At 52.2% G+C, this 14,810-nt stretch overlaps 1 protein-coding gene across 2 annotated transcripts in view; it reads right to left on the reverse strand.

Annotated features, from left to right (window-relative positions):
- Positions 1–242: 242 nt before the first annotated feature.
- Positions 243–14,810, reverse strand: part of ino80db (INO80 complex subunit Db) — a 32,226-nt gene continuing 17,658 nt past the window's right edge. Inside the window, exons 2-10 of one of the 2 annotated variants that reach the window (XM_051930971.1) lie at positions 10,157–10,403; positions 9,300–10,075; positions 9,125–9,212; positions 4,103–4,327; positions 3,905–4,014; positions 3,660–3,793; positions 3,368–3,576; positions 3,137–3,294; positions 243–3,056 (exon numbers count right to left, since the gene is read on the reverse strand). In XM_051930971.1, the coding sequence (XP_051786931.1) occupies positions 1,993–3,056; positions 3,137–3,294; positions 3,368–3,576; positions 3,660–3,793; positions 3,905–4,014; positions 4,103–4,327; positions 9,125–9,212; positions 9,300–10,075; positions 10,157–10,374 (2,982 nt within the window). In that variant the 5' untranslated portion in view covers positions 10,375–10,403 and the 3' untranslated portion in view covers positions 243–1,992. Of the gene's footprint in view, positions 3,057–3,136; positions 3,295–3,367; positions 3,577–3,659; positions 3,794–3,904; positions 4,015–4,102; positions 4,328–9,109; positions 9,213–9,299; positions 10,076–10,156; positions 10,404–14,810 lie in introns of both variants that reach the window. The other variant, XM_028806105.2, reaches the window with a different exon arrangement.

Raw genomic sequence — 14,810 nt, forward strand, 5'->3', positions numbered from 1 at the left:
CCCTAGGCGGAGGGACAGAGCAGAGAGAATCTGTGGCAGGAAGGCCGTGAGGGAGTACTGAGCCCTGCCAGCAGGGGGAGTTTACCAAGTGACTGGTGGGCCAATGCCAGCCAAGGAAGCAGGTAGATGAATGGGCACTTGGTGGGCAGATGGTGAGTGCACAGGTGGGTGGCACTGCCCATGCGCGCACATGCCACCCTCCTCCAGAGCTCGGCCAGAAGCCCCCCCCAGCGGGCAGCAGGAACAGCTCACAGCAAGTTTTATTTGTACATCCAAAAAACAAAGATCCATATGTGGCACACTATATACAGATATTACATACGAGTGTTTATACACATATTACAGCATTTATACACAAGAAAAATATACATAAAAATGTAAACCTTTGTATACAAAAAATACGTTAAACAAATTAAACAAGGACCAATAACAAAAGGTGACTCGATCAGGATTAGCTCGTCCCAGGAGTACAGTACATTCAACGAGAAGAGGAACGGGGAGCCGCGGCCGACACCAGCCACTCAGAGGTATCTGCTTTATTATTGGGGGCAGTGGACCGACAGGACAGACGACACGCACTCGACAGGGCTGGGGATTGGGGCGGGCGGGGGGCACGGGTGGCACAGAACCACGGCCCCAACTCAAAAGGGGGTGGACGAAGGCCTCGTGGCCTCCAGTTATTGCAGCAGTGACATTGTGACCGGCGAGTGCCTCCTCGGCTGCCGCATTAGTGCAAGTCCGCCAAGTCGACCTGTCCAGTGGGGGGCGCTGGGGGACGGGGCAGGCTTTGTGAAGGGAACAAAGCTGAAGCAAAAAGAGAGACTGGCTTCTTCGTAAAACTACAATTCTAACCTGATCACGCAGCGGCCTCCTCCACGAAAAAAGGAACAGGACGAGGACCCTGGGACGCCGACTTGACACACGGTGTTCGGAGCATCAGAGGCACTTCTTGTATCGGCACCACGGTCCTCCCTAAACAGCAAGCTCTCCAGAAATTGTGCAAGACAAAGCAAAAGAAAACAGGAATTGCAGGGACTGCCACCCCAGAGGAGCACCCCCCCCCCCAACCCCCCAAATCTGTGCCCACCAGGCTCCTCAACCCCGTTACTGACATTGCCTACCCGGAGACAGTTTGCGGGTCCAAAGACCCAACGGGATGCCCGCCAGGCCACTCGAGTCCACGCCATTGCTGGCAGGGGGGGGCCATCCCGCTGCAATTCCACGCAAACTGCTAATCTTTACGTTCCCTTCCAGCCCCGAGTTTGAAGAAAGCACCATAGGAAGGATTGTACTCCAAGGCTGCAGCCGAGCCGATTTGGCAAAGGTGACACCAGGTACAAAGTGGCACTTTCAGCAGCAGCAGCAGCACGCCGTGCCGGTCAGCCAAGTGCCCGTGTCGGCGAGACAGCCATGGGTTGAAGGCCTGGGCAGGCCGACCACGTGCTGGGTGAGGCACATGGCAGAGCCATATGCCAGACTATGCGCTCGTGGGACCGCCAACAGCGCCCGGCCCCCATAACTTCCTGTTTTTTAAACCAGGCTGAGGGTTTCAAACAAAGGAACAGCAGCAAGAGAGTGCGAGATGCCAGCCCAGCGCTTGGAGGACCCCCTGCCCTGCGTCAACATCACCAGAAATAAAGCATGCAACTGCTCGTTAAGGATCATCTTTATTTGTCCAAAAAGTTAAAAGCATAACAAATGGCATTTCTTTAAAAGGAATCCGATTATAAATATGACAAATAGGTGTGTGCCCTGCCTCGCCACTAGGCGCCGCTACGCGCCCCCAAGTGCAGGACTGCTGAGCAGGACCACCGAGGCCTCCCCTCTGCCACCACCAGGGGATGCAAAGAATGCCTCGCCCCCCCCTTCCCCCTCCCCCACCCCCTGAACCCCAGCAGCACCCCCTCCCCTCCCCCAAACCCGGACCCCCAGTGTCCACTTGTTTGAAACCCTGGCCGCTCGTATCCTGCGTCGGCACATCGCAAATCAGCCTCACTTCTGCACGGTAAAAGGCGACGTGACGCTGGCGGCACTCGCGGCGGTCGCGCTAGCGACTGCAAAGCCGGCAGGGGGCGCCGTGGAGCTGTGGCTCGGCTGAACGTCCTTGGGGATGCCACTGTGCGACGACAGCTGGTGGCCGAAGGCGGCGCTGAACTGAGGAAGCTGCTGTTTGGGGGGGTTGGAGGTCAGAAGGTCGTGTGCCGAGGAAGGGGTGGCAGAGGAGCCGACAGCAGCGGGCAAGCCACTGAAATTGGTGTGGGGCAATGCCGAGAGGGCAACAGAGGGCTGGATGGTCACCGAGTGCGAGGTGGACGGGGGAGTGGACAGGGAGGTGGAAATCAAGTGGCCCTCGGCTGCCAACAGGTTGCCAAACTGACTGGGGTCGGCCAGGGTCATGGGGATATTGTTCCATGAGGAGCGAGGCGGGTTGCCTGGCACACTGCTTAAGGGTACCTCCAGCTGGCCGGGCAGGATGGTGGAGCTCATGAGAGGTGCGACGTGCTCACTGCTGAAGTGGCTGCTGGGAGGAGGCGAGTGCGGCTGTTCACTGGCATATGGCTGCTGCGGAGACAGGAGATCCTCTGCTTTGCCAAGCAGGTGGGAGGAATGGCTTCGTGGCGAGGCGCGCTCGTCCTCGTGCAGCCCGGGGAAGGCAGATGGAAACGTCCGCTCTGCCAGGGGGCTCTGGCTGAGCAGCGGGTTGGAGGAGGCCACGGTAAGGCTGACGGTGGCGGAGGGCGGAGGGGGGGCTGCGCTGAACTGACCACTGGCAGAATGAAGCAGATTCTCATCCAGCTCCAGGCTGGTAAAGTTCTCGGTCGGGATGCGGCCATTTAGAAGGTCACCCAGCTCGGCGCCGGTCACCGCACGGCTCAAGGACGCCATGCCGCCTCCGCCGACGGCCGCGCCAGAGAAGACCCCCACGCCGTCGGGCTGGGTCAGGCCCCCTATGGAGCTCAGGCACTCCAGGGAGGCCGTGTAAGAGGTCATGGCTTGCAAGGCTCGCTCCAGCTCCTCCGCCTCCTCGGTCGTGGGCAGCAGCTCGCCGTTCTTACCTGCGGGACACCAAGAGGGCGTATTAGCAGACAGGAAGGAGCCCCTGACGCAACTCGGGGCTGCCGGGACGAGGGCCTACCTTCAAAAAGGTCAAAATCCTGCAGGTCGTCGGGCAGCCGGGGCAGAACGTCCGAGAAGTCCTCCTGATTGAGCTCCAGGTCGTTGGGAATGTCCGGCATGTCGTTGGTGATGTCGTCGGGGAGTTCGTCTGTGCTCAGCTCCGGCGTGGAGGGGCTCCTGCAAAACAAGTTGGCATTAGCAGCTCCGGCACCCTCTCCAACCCCAGTGCCGCCCACGGTGCTCCCGTTACCTGATGCTGGCGGGCAGTGTTAGGCTGGAGGGCATGCCCAGATTGCCCTGCGGCACAGCGGGTGGGATGGGCTTCTGGGGCCGCCGAGGTCCTCTCCTCCGCTTCTTCTTGTGTTTTTTGGTGAGTGCTGGAGGTTTTGTTTTCCGACGGGGCTTTCTCTGCTGCTGGTGCTGTACTTTCCGATTGCTGTCACCTCTTAGAAAGTTGTCCTGTTGGCACAAACACGGCGGGTCAGCCAGACAAAACAGCAAGAGGGCAAGACAATGGAGTGGGTTTGACGGGCACGGCTCACCATCTTCTTGGCGTGCTCTTCACACAGCGGGGTCTGATGTGTGATGTCAAAGACGGGAACAGAGCACTGCTGGCCGTCGGCGAACTTGGCTGTGCAGCTCGAGAAGAGCTGCTGGGAGCGGTTCAGCAGGATATCTGAGAACGAGGGTCAAGGAAAGCATCGTGGGATACGCGAGGATAGCCAGAAGCGACCCACAAGCCCACCTTCAGACCCCTCCCCAATCCCTTAGCCCGCTCAAAGGATACGCTGAAAGCAGTGCCGAGTGTAGGGCAGCGCAGGAGTGGTGCACGCCTGCCCCTTATTGCTGCCCAAGCACAACGCAGGCGTCATCTCTCTCTGTTCTGGGGGCCGCGGACTGAAAAACAGAAAAGGGAGAGGCGAGGGTCTCAAAAAGAAGCTGGCAGGGCCCCCCCGAGGGCGGCAGAGCAGCTAACTGGCAGTACCTGCTGTGAGCCCGAGAGGCAGTCCTGAGTTCCTGAATCAGCTGTCCAGTGCAGTCCGGGTCCTTGCTGGCCGCGTGGAGCAACGCCTTCCGGAAAGCGTAGCGGCACCTCTTCTGCCGTGTGGCCGCCCTCTCCAGGCGGCATAGGTGCTTGTACTTCTGCTGCAGATAAGTGCAAAGTCGGGCCAATCGATGGCTCCGCAGGGAGCCGACTTCATCCTCTGAGCTGTGGGCAGGCAAGCAAACGACTCCAGTGAGGCCAGGTCCGGGCACCACACTACTGGCGCTAGTGACGGGCAATTCACTCTTTTATGCATGGCACTCGCCAGCGAGTCATATGGATCAATGGATTCAGAGAAGCACCCCAGTACTGTTTGGGCACCATTGGTATTGAAGGGCACAGTGCCGGTCTGACCAACGATTCTCCCGACTCTCGTTTAATTAGAGACTCTTTCGACTGAAACGCTGCCAGCGAATGAGGACTCGCTCACGGGCAACGCTGCCATTCACCATCCGAGAGCAACATGGGGACCATCAACTGCAATTCGTCGTTTCAAATAAAATATAGAAACATGGTATTAAACCAATACACTGCTGTGAAAAAGTATTTGCACCCATCCTGGCACCACATACATATCTGCACATTTGTCTAAAGATCTGAAGCCAAGTCCTTGTGACAAAATGGAACAGGGGACATCTGTTTCTAAATTGTTAACAAAGCTGCCCAGCGTGAAAAGGTAATTGCCCCCCACATTCATTTCCTTAAACAGCTGACCAACGTTAACTGATAACGCAAATCCGCAGACTGAACACGGCCGGCCCTCTGAACCTCACCACACACCGACCGTCATCGCCATGAGGGTTCTAGAAGAACTCTCCGCACGGAGCAAAGAAAATTCCAGAAGAGAAGAGGAGAAAAGCAGGAGCGGGTTACTAAGCCATCTCTAAGGCTCTGAGACCCCAGTGCACCACAATGAGAACACATTGGACAAACGAGAGGAGACCATTTGGTCTATCAAGAAGGTTTGTGTGGCTAACAGCAAAGACGTCCCAATGCCTCACCCAGATTCTTCTTAGAGGTTGTCCAGGTTTCTGCTTCAACTACATGTGTTCCAGAGGCTCACAACTCTTTTTGTAAAGAGAGCCATTATGTCCGCATGGAGAACACTTGGAGCAGGATGGTCTGTAAAAATGACCCTAAGGGAACAGTGACGACTCAGCAGCCTAACAAGGACAGGTCTCTCTACTCTCAGCTTAGCTCAGGACACCACGATGAGAAAGAGACAGAGGGGAAAATAGGAATTAATAAATAAATAAATAAATAAATAAATAAATAGAGTACCAAGGTGGAAACCTCTGCTCTCCGAGAGTCACATCAGTGCTCCTGTCTCATTAATACGATGATCCACAAGCCTTCAGAGAGAACGTTAAATGGTCAGACGAATTAAAGGCCCGACTCTCTGGGTGACACACAGCCTGCTCTGTCTGCCAAACAACAGGAAGAACATCAGACCTACAATAAAACACGGTGGTGCTCATGTGATTCACCATTACTGAAGCAGCCTTGAATTCTGTGCTTGACCAGGATATTCTGAAGGAGAACGTCTGGTCAGCTGTCCCGGACCTGAAGAGTCATTGGGTTAAGCAGCAGAATCAGACACCAAAACATAAACTGATGGGCTCAGAAGGTCTGGAGTGGCCCAGTCAAAGTCCTCACCTGAACCCAATAGAGACGCCTGAAACGAGCACTCGATGCTCACAAACCTACCAACGCGTCTGAATGAAAGAGTGGGCAGAAACTCCTCCACAGCGATGTGAAAGGCTGACATGACATGACTGGAAGCAGTCAGCACATATTGAGACTATGGGGGCTCCTTGAACCAAGCAAGTCCTGATCTAAAACACGTCACGTGTTCACTCAGGTTCCTCTTCTCCTACGTTGCATTTTGTGGGAAGGTCATTCGTTGTGGAAAATACGCAAAAACAGAGGCCATCAGGGAAGGGGCAAATACTTGAATGTAGTAAATCACTGAACCTGCTAAAGATATCATTGAAACATCTAACCAGGATTTGTTCTTATGTTGAAGGTTTACATTCCATTACTTACAGTGCATCCAGAAAGTATTCCCAGCGCATCATCACTGTTTCCACATTTTGTTATGTTACAGCCTTATTCCAAAATGGATTCAATTCATTTTTTTCCTCAGAATTCTACACACAACACCCCATAATGACAACGTGAAAAAAGTTTACTTGAGATCTTTGCAAATTTATTAAAAATAAAGATTGAGAAAGCACATGTCCATAAGTATTCACAGCCTTTGCCATGAAGCTCCAAATTGAGCTCAGGTGTATCCTGTTTCTCCTGATCATCCTTGAGATGTTTCTGCAGCTTCACTGGAGTCCACCTGTGGTAAATTCAGTTGACTGGACCTGATTTAGAAAGGCACACACCTGTCTATAGAAGGTCCCACAGTTGACAGTTCATGTCAGAGCACAAACCAAGCATGAAGTCAAAGGAATTGTCTGTAGACCTCCGAGACAGGATTGTCTCAAGGCACAAATCTGGGGAAGGTTACAGGAAAATTTCTGCTGCTTTGAAGGTCCCAATGAGCACAGTGGCCTCCATCATCCGTAAGTGGAAGAAGTTCGAAACCACCAGGACTCTTCCTAGAGCTGGCTGGCCATCTAAACTGAGCGATCGGGGGAGAAGGGCCTTAGTCAGGGAGGTGACCAAGAACCCGATGGTCACTCTGTCAGAGCTCCAGAGGTCCTCTGTGGAGAGAGGGGAACCTTCCAGAAGGACAACCATCTCTGCAGCAATCCACCAATCAGGCCTGTATGGTAGAGTGGCCAGACGGAAGCCACTCCTTAGTAAAAGGCACATGGCAGCCCGCCTGGAGTTTGCCAAAAGGCACCTGAAGGACTCTCAGACCATGAGAAAGAAAATTCTCTGGTCTGATGAGACAAAGATTGAACTCTTTGGTGTGAATGCCAGGTGTCACGATTGGAGGAAACCAGGCACCACTCATCACCAGGCCAATACCATCCTTACAGTGAAGCATGGTGGTGGCAGCATCATGCTGTGGGGATGGGAGACTAGTCAGGATAAAGGGAAAGATGACTGCAGCAATGTACAGAGACATCCTGGATGAAAACCTGCTCCAGAGCGCTCTTGACCTCAGACTGGGGCGACGGTTCATCTTTCAGCAGGACAACGACCCTAAGCACACAGCCAAGATATCAAAGGAGTGGCTTCAGGACAACTCTGTGAATGTCATTGAGTGGCCCAGCCAGAGCCCAGACTTGAACATCTCTGGAGAGATCTTAAAATGGCTGTGCACGGACGCTTCCCATCCAACCTGATGGAGCTTGAGAGGTGCTGCAAAGAGGAATGGGCCAAACTGGCCAAGGATAGGTGTGCCAAGCTTGTGGCATCATATTCAACAAGACTTGAGGCTGTGATTGCTGCCAAAGGTGCATCGACAAAGTATTGAGCAAAGGCTGTGAATACTTATGGAGATGGGATTTCTCAGTTTTTTTTATTTTTAATAAATTTGCAAAAATCTCAAGTAAACTTTTTTCACGTTGTCATTATGGGGTGTTGTGTGTAGAATTCTGAGGAAAAAAATGAATTTAATCCATTTTGGAATAAGGCTGTCACATAACAAAATGTGGAGACAGTGATGAAGCGCTGGGAATACTTTCTGGATGCACTGTAACTTCCACTGAAGCTCCTGCTGGCCTCTGCTAATCGCACCTCACCACTCCACTGCCGTGACTACTAAGGAGAACAGCAAGGCATCCCAGACTAGAGCTCCCTCTAGTGTCTCAACTCGGCTACTGCTGGCACAGCTGGCTAGCAGCACCACTGCCCTCTAGTGTCTGAGGGACTCAAGTGCAGGACAAGGTCTCCAAAATCACTCGACTTGACAAACAGCCCCTCACTGTCCACACGGACCCGAGTGCAGATGTCTTGTGGTTCACTGACTGCACCCAGCAGAGATCATTCACCCGCCGATTCCGACTCTCCGGCAAACGGGTTGTATGATTCCCGTCCACCCCATTTCTCAAAGCGAGTCAAACCCGAGCCTCTCGGGCACCCTGCTAACTACACAGCTAAACCCAAACCGAAGTGTCGTCAGCAGTCGGGGAGACTAAATACAAAGAAGCAGAGCATTTGTAACATTTTAATGATGCGTTTTCATGATGTCGTGCTCGAGTTAAACACGGTCAAGGCCAAAAAACATTGGCAACCCTGCACTTCTTTCAGAAAACTGTCCCCATTCCAAATGTTTTGGGGTTTTGTTTCTTTTATTCTTTTTTTGTGTTTTTCCAATGCAAACAAAAAGAAATAAAAACACAATCTGATGGCCTTCCTTGCACACAGAGCTCCAGCACTATAATCGAGTTTGCGTGTTTTTGCTCGAGATTTCATTCCATTCCATTTTGCCCCCTCGTTGTGTCTTAATAATGACAATTAAAAGTGAGCCAAACGGACAGCCAGGCCAACAGCACGGAATCACAAAGCGTCAGACCCACTGATTAGTAAATAAGGGACGAATGAAACAATTAAAAAGTAGAATGAAAATCAAGATGAAAATATTGTTAGAATGGAAACAATACATTACTCCCATAGAACTGCTTGGTACATTAATATATTATTTTTAACCAAACTTAGTTTTCTAATTTCTAGATTGTTCCCAAAGCACAGAACTTGGGTAACAGCAGCTCACTTAATTAGCCCAGGAGTCCAATTAAAAACAGAAGCTGGCTGCAAGGGGGACCCCAGGACCCCTGGTCTACTGGCACTGTCCATGAATGATCCATTTTGGGGAGACCCCCCCATCCATCAAAGAGCTTTCCCAGGCCGTGCCCCTCATCCTGTCGCCAAGTCACTTCACTTAAATGAATGAATCAAATCAGACAAGTGAATCGCAATGCCCATCGCTAACTGGTACACCAGAACACAAGCCCCCCCCCCCCCCGACTGGTACGCCACACACACCTGTCCTGCAAGTACCTCTCACGTAACCTCCAGGTATAATGATATGGTGGCATGTGCTCAGCCTCCTCGTCGTCCTCCGCGCTGTCCTCTGACCAGTCGAGACCTGCAAGTTCAAGAGGGACACCGTGAGAGCCGCACAAGGCATCAGTGGCGCACACACACACGCACACACACAGATGCCCCGCCATACCCAAGTGAGGGAAGAGGTCTCCTTCCTGCTGCTGGTGCTGTGTGCACAGTTTGACCAGTCTCTGCAGCCGGCTCAGGCAGGCCGGCGGTGGCGTGAACTTGCTGGGCTTCAAGATGACGGTGCTGGCTTTCACAGAGTCCACCAGAGGGGGAGGCCCGGCGCTCGGCAGCAGGAATGATGTGCCACCGGCTGGCTTCTTGCTGGGAGAGTGGCTGTTGGTCTGAGCCGGCGCCAGCTGGGCGCCGCTCGGAGGTGGAGGCGGCTTGCAGATGACCGGGAGGGGCAGGGGAAACGGGTGAGGGGACGGGGCGGAGGGCTGGATCTGGGTGCACTGTGGGGAAGGTGGGTGCAGCTGAAGAGGGGTGCAAGGTGCCGGCGAGGGGCTAAAGTGCTCTGCTTGGATTCGGACAATTTCTGGCATGGCATCCCCCAAGCGAAGGCGCTGATTCAGGGCCAGCTTGCTCTGCAGTTTCTTCCTGACAGCCGAGCCTTTCCTGGAAGCGGCTTCCTCACCCTCTGCCTCTTCCTCATTGAAGGCAAAGGGGTCGAGGAGCTCGACGTCGGGGAAGTGCGCTAGCGGCCGGACGCTTGGGGGTGGCGATGGCACCAGCTCGTCCAGCCCGTTGGGGGTCTTCAGAGGAAACGAGGGCACCGTGATGTTGAGCGCCACCGACTCCAGGTGAGAGCGTGGCCGCAGTTCCTCCATGGCGTCATTCTTTTTCTTGCGCTCCTTCTTTGGGATGAAGCCGAGGACCTGCAGATGACTGTTGCAGTACCTGTAGGGAGGAACGGAAGACGAGATATTGAGGCGGGCGAGTCCAGCCCACGGGAGACCTCTCAGCCCGTCCGAGACTCACCTGCGGTCCTCCGACTTGGGGATGGGGTTGGTACAGCGCTGGCTGTTGTACTTTGCCACATATTCACATTGCTTGAAGGGCGCAGTTTTGTCTTCGAGGACGTGGCGGATACAGAAGGCGTAGCCGTTGAGTCGGCGCTGCTTGCAGAGCTTGGGGCTGTACGAGCACAATGGCTTATTGTCCACCTCCGAGAAGTGAATGTGTTTGCCTTCGTACATCACGTGACTCTTGTCCTTGTGAACATCAGCTGATGAGAGAGGACAAGACACAGGTCAGACATTTTTAACAGAGAGGAGGACTGCACTCCAGCCACCGAGTACTTTGGTGGTCACAAACCATGTGGTACATTGGCCCAGTGAAGCCCCTCGTGCGCCAGCATCTACAGGAACACGCTGGCTCAGCGAGGTCCAGCACCCTTAAACGACCACAGATGCCACCTTGCTCTGCTGTGGATTTATCTTTAAAGACCCATCTCCACCGAAAGAGGGCATAAGACGGGCACCCGACTGACACACAAGAGCCCACCACAGGCCAGCACCACCAAAGCTGCCCAGGCCTAAATCGGGCAGGCACCCGGGGCTGGGGTCACCTCGTGCTGCTGGTGGCCATGGGCTCCTACAGTTGTTTGGCACCCTTGCACTTGAGGTTTGCCACGTCTAAAATCTCCTGAACAATGTGAAGAAGTGAAACTCACAGCGGCCCAAAATGAAAAAAGGAAATGTGGGAGGAACAGAAGAACCTGAGCCATCAGTGGACTGCAGCGATAGTGAAGACAATGAGGTGAAGTGGTCATCAGAACCCGACACGCAACACTGCACGAGCAAACCACCGTGACAGGCCTGGTGCATTCGGCTGCTACAGAGACCACCATCATGGTGCAAGTCGGCGCAATCCAGTAGAAGGACACGGAAGACGTCAGCCCACTAAGCACTGATCACAATGCAGCAACTGTCAGGGAAACGTGGAGGTCACCAAGCCTGGTGCTGTGGTGGTAGCCCACGATGACACAAGGGCCGCACTGAACGTGTGGATCAGACACTGGTGGTCCACCCAAACGTGCAAAGATACACACCTGTGCTGCCCTGACTGTGACTCCAAACACGTCACATGTGTCCCAAATCTGCTACAGGGTTAGGGTTAGGCCACCTCACAGGTGGCGCAGTGGTGGTGTTGCTGCCTTGCAGGAAGGAGACTGCGGAAGTTTGTGGGTTCTCTTCCTGGTTCCTCCCTGTGTGGACAGTGCTTTGAGTACTGAGAAAAGTTCTGTATAAATGTAATGAATTATTATTATTATTATAGTAAGGGCGGCACGGTGGCGCAGTGGGTAGCGCTGCTGCCTCGCAGTTGGGAGACCTGGGGACCTGGGTTCGCTTCCAGGGTCCTCCCTGTGTGGAGTTTGCATGTTCTCCCCGTGTCTGCGTGGGTTTCCTCCCACAGTCCAAAGACATGCAGGTTAGATGGATTGGTGATTCTAAATTGGCCCTAGTGTGTGCTTGGTGTGTGGGTGTGTTTGTGTGTGTTCTGCGGTGTGTTGGCACCCTGAAGGGATTGGTTCCTGCCTTGTGCCCCGTGTTGGCTGGGATTGGCTCCAGCAGACCCTCGTGACCCTGTGCTTGGATTCAGCGGGTTGGAAAATGGATGGACGGATTATTACAGTAATGTGGTGGACATCCGACGTACCCCTCCTACTGCATGTATGGTGCTTCTCTTACGCAGGACAACAATTTTCTTTTGAAAAGGAATTCAACGTTTTGGGTTCATTTTTCTGGGGGTAAACAGAACGCTAAGGAGGTGAATTCATTAATTCAGTGCATTAACTTCGTCTTTACGTTGAAGCTTCATGACACGCGGCGATTGAACAGGAAACACAATGCACTTAGGACAGGACTGTTGACCAATGAATGAGAGGGAGAGGCGGATCTTCAACTTTCATGAGACTTGCGTTTCCCGTTCAGGGTGTGTGCGGATATTTCCAGAAGTTTCTATTTGAGCCTGTGACTGGATGACAGACATTTGGATTGGGCCACACAAGTCAAATGACATTCTTTTCTTTATTCCAGAGGAGGTTTTTCTCCCATCGTGTGCCGTTGTTCAGCACCACTGGCTTGCATTCTATCATAAACATTTAAACTTTTTCTTGGCCGTCTCCACAAGCACATAGGGCAGGGGTGTCGAACTCCAGTCCTAGAGGGCCGCAGTGGCTGCAGGTTTTCATTCTAACCATCTTCTTAATTAGTGGCCAGTTTTTGCTGCTAATTACTTCTTTTAATTAACTTGACTCAGGCCACTTAGTCGTTTCTTTTTCCTTAATTAGCGGCCAAACAATAATAAGACATGAAACAAGTGGTCACATGACCAGCTCACCTGTGCCCATCACACAATATCTGAAAACAGAGAAAGGTGGAGGTCTCAGTACAGCTGATCTCTCAGGTCATCAAAACATCTGGACGGTGTTCTTAGAAAAAAACAAACTCATCAGTTTTAGAAATGTCTGCTGTGGCAGAATGAATAATTAAATAACGGGGTTTAATTAACAGCAAGCATTGGCTTGGAGTTTGAAGCCCCAGTTTAGCTGGTCATCTGCTGGCTCGTCTCACATCTCATTTCTGTTTGGCTGTCATTTAATGATGGAGTGGTGGCTCTGAGGTTAGGGATCTGCACTGGCAATCGGAAGGTTGCCGGTTCGAATCCCGTAAATGCCAATCGGGACTCTGCTCTGTTGGGCCCTTCAGCAGGGCCCTTAACCTGCAATTGCTGAGCGCTTTGAGTAGTGAGAAAAGCGCTATATAAATGCAAATAAATTATTATTATTAATGAAGAAAAGAATCAATTCAGAGGACTGAATCTTTCTAACAGGGATATTAAAATGAAGGGAAAAAAGTGAATTACAAGTGAAAACTGCTCACTGATTAGGAAAAGGGTCAGAATGAAAACCTGTGGCCACTACGGCCCTCCAGGCCTGGAGTTCGACACCCGTGACATAGGGCATGTAAGATATTAAAATAAAAAACGCCATTTTTAGGTGGAGTATTTTATTCTTTTATTACTCACTTTTTGTCTTTTGAGCCTTAAAGTGAAGAAGGTGGAGACCGAGGTTACTAAAGCAAGCACAGAACGGACACTCCACTCCACTCCAATGGGCCTTTCTTGGTGTTTGAAGGCTCATTTAGCCCAAGCTTGGTGAAGTGGGCTTCGGAAGGTTAGGGTGGGCCTGACAATAAAGAAACAAAGAAAGCTGGAGTCGTACGCAGCGGCCCGAGAAACAACAAGTCGCAGTCACCCAAACATCAACGCTGGGAAGTTGTGGGGTGCAGGAGCATTAGAGATTACTGAGAGGGAAAGTCAGAAAGACCCCTGCAATTAGACGACGAGAAAAGGAAAAAAATAACCTGAGTGCTAAATGAGGGGAATAAGAACTCAAGAGCAACAGATAAACAGGCAAATCACAAGTGCAAAAATAAAAATAAATAAAGCACGAGAAGAGCCGAGAGCGTGAAGAACAAAGACGCCCTCCAGTCAGACTTGGCCGAGGCCATCACATGACAGAAAATGAGGGGCGCGCGGTGGAGACCCAGGCAAGAGCACCAATGGCAGAGCGGCCACAGTTAGCTAACAAGAAGAGAGAGCGGGCAGACCAGCCTCACCTCCTTGGCCAGCGCTAAGCCTGCACGGGACTCGGGCTCAGAATTCTACGCAATTACGGTTAAACCCGAGTCCGGCAGCATTGTATTCCTGTTGAAAACAATTCCGTGTTTTTGACCCTCTGTCTGTCTAATTACACCTTCTGATGGCCTCTTCATCGTTCTGTTTAGCCCAGAAAACAGAAGTGTGGACAACAAAATCAGTAAAAAAAATTGGGGAAACGCCAAGAGGCCCCAAACTGAGGCACGTTGGCTTGATACGTCACCAAGTAATGGACACCGTTTATAGGTCTGACATGGTCACATGTGCGGAGGCCAGGGACACTCTGACTTGCATGTGCTACTCGTCACTGTCATTAGGGAGCAGAACTGCCTGACCGCCAGACGTCGGTCTTCCTCATCCGAAACCCTTCAGAACACGTCTCATTAACACAACAGCAGCCAGTAATACTAAAATAGAGAAAATGGGGGCCTGGCGAGCCACTAGCAGGCAGTGGATATTGACGGAGATGAGCAGGTCAGCTTTCACTAACTAATATGGAGAAGTTTCATTAAAAACCAAATGAACGCATTTAATTGTGAAGGAAGTGCCTTCAATACGGAGACGCTCACCATGGGGGGCTACAAGGTACTCACGAAGGATGAACGTCAAGGGCCTCGGGGCACATGTCCACACTGGTTACAGGGAATGTCACATTAATGTTACAAAGTACATCGTCATGCAGGGAATTGTGGGTATGTGAAATCTGTTCCAGGGGTTAAGAATGTCACCTGGGGACCTCCAAATCTCACCTTGGCATTCTGCCGAGGAGAAGAAGGATGAGCGAGGTTCAGCGGAATGGCCTGCTCCTGTCAGATAACTTTGGCTCCCATTAGCAAAAAAGAAAACTGCCGGACTGACCTTGCCACTACAAAGACATCAGATCACGGCATTGGCCATATCACGCCATTATGCCGCGTCTCATTAGCGGCCAGGCACTCCAGGGTATTACTTTCGGTCATTATGGAAGGTC

This window comes from Erpetoichthys calabaricus, chromosome 8, assembly GCF_900747795.2.
Source record: "Erpetoichthys calabaricus chromosome 8, fErpCal1.3, whole genome shotgun sequence".
Lineage (NCBI taxonomy): Eukaryota > Metazoa > Chordata > Cladistia > Polypteriformes > Polypteridae > Erpetoichthys > Erpetoichthys calabaricus.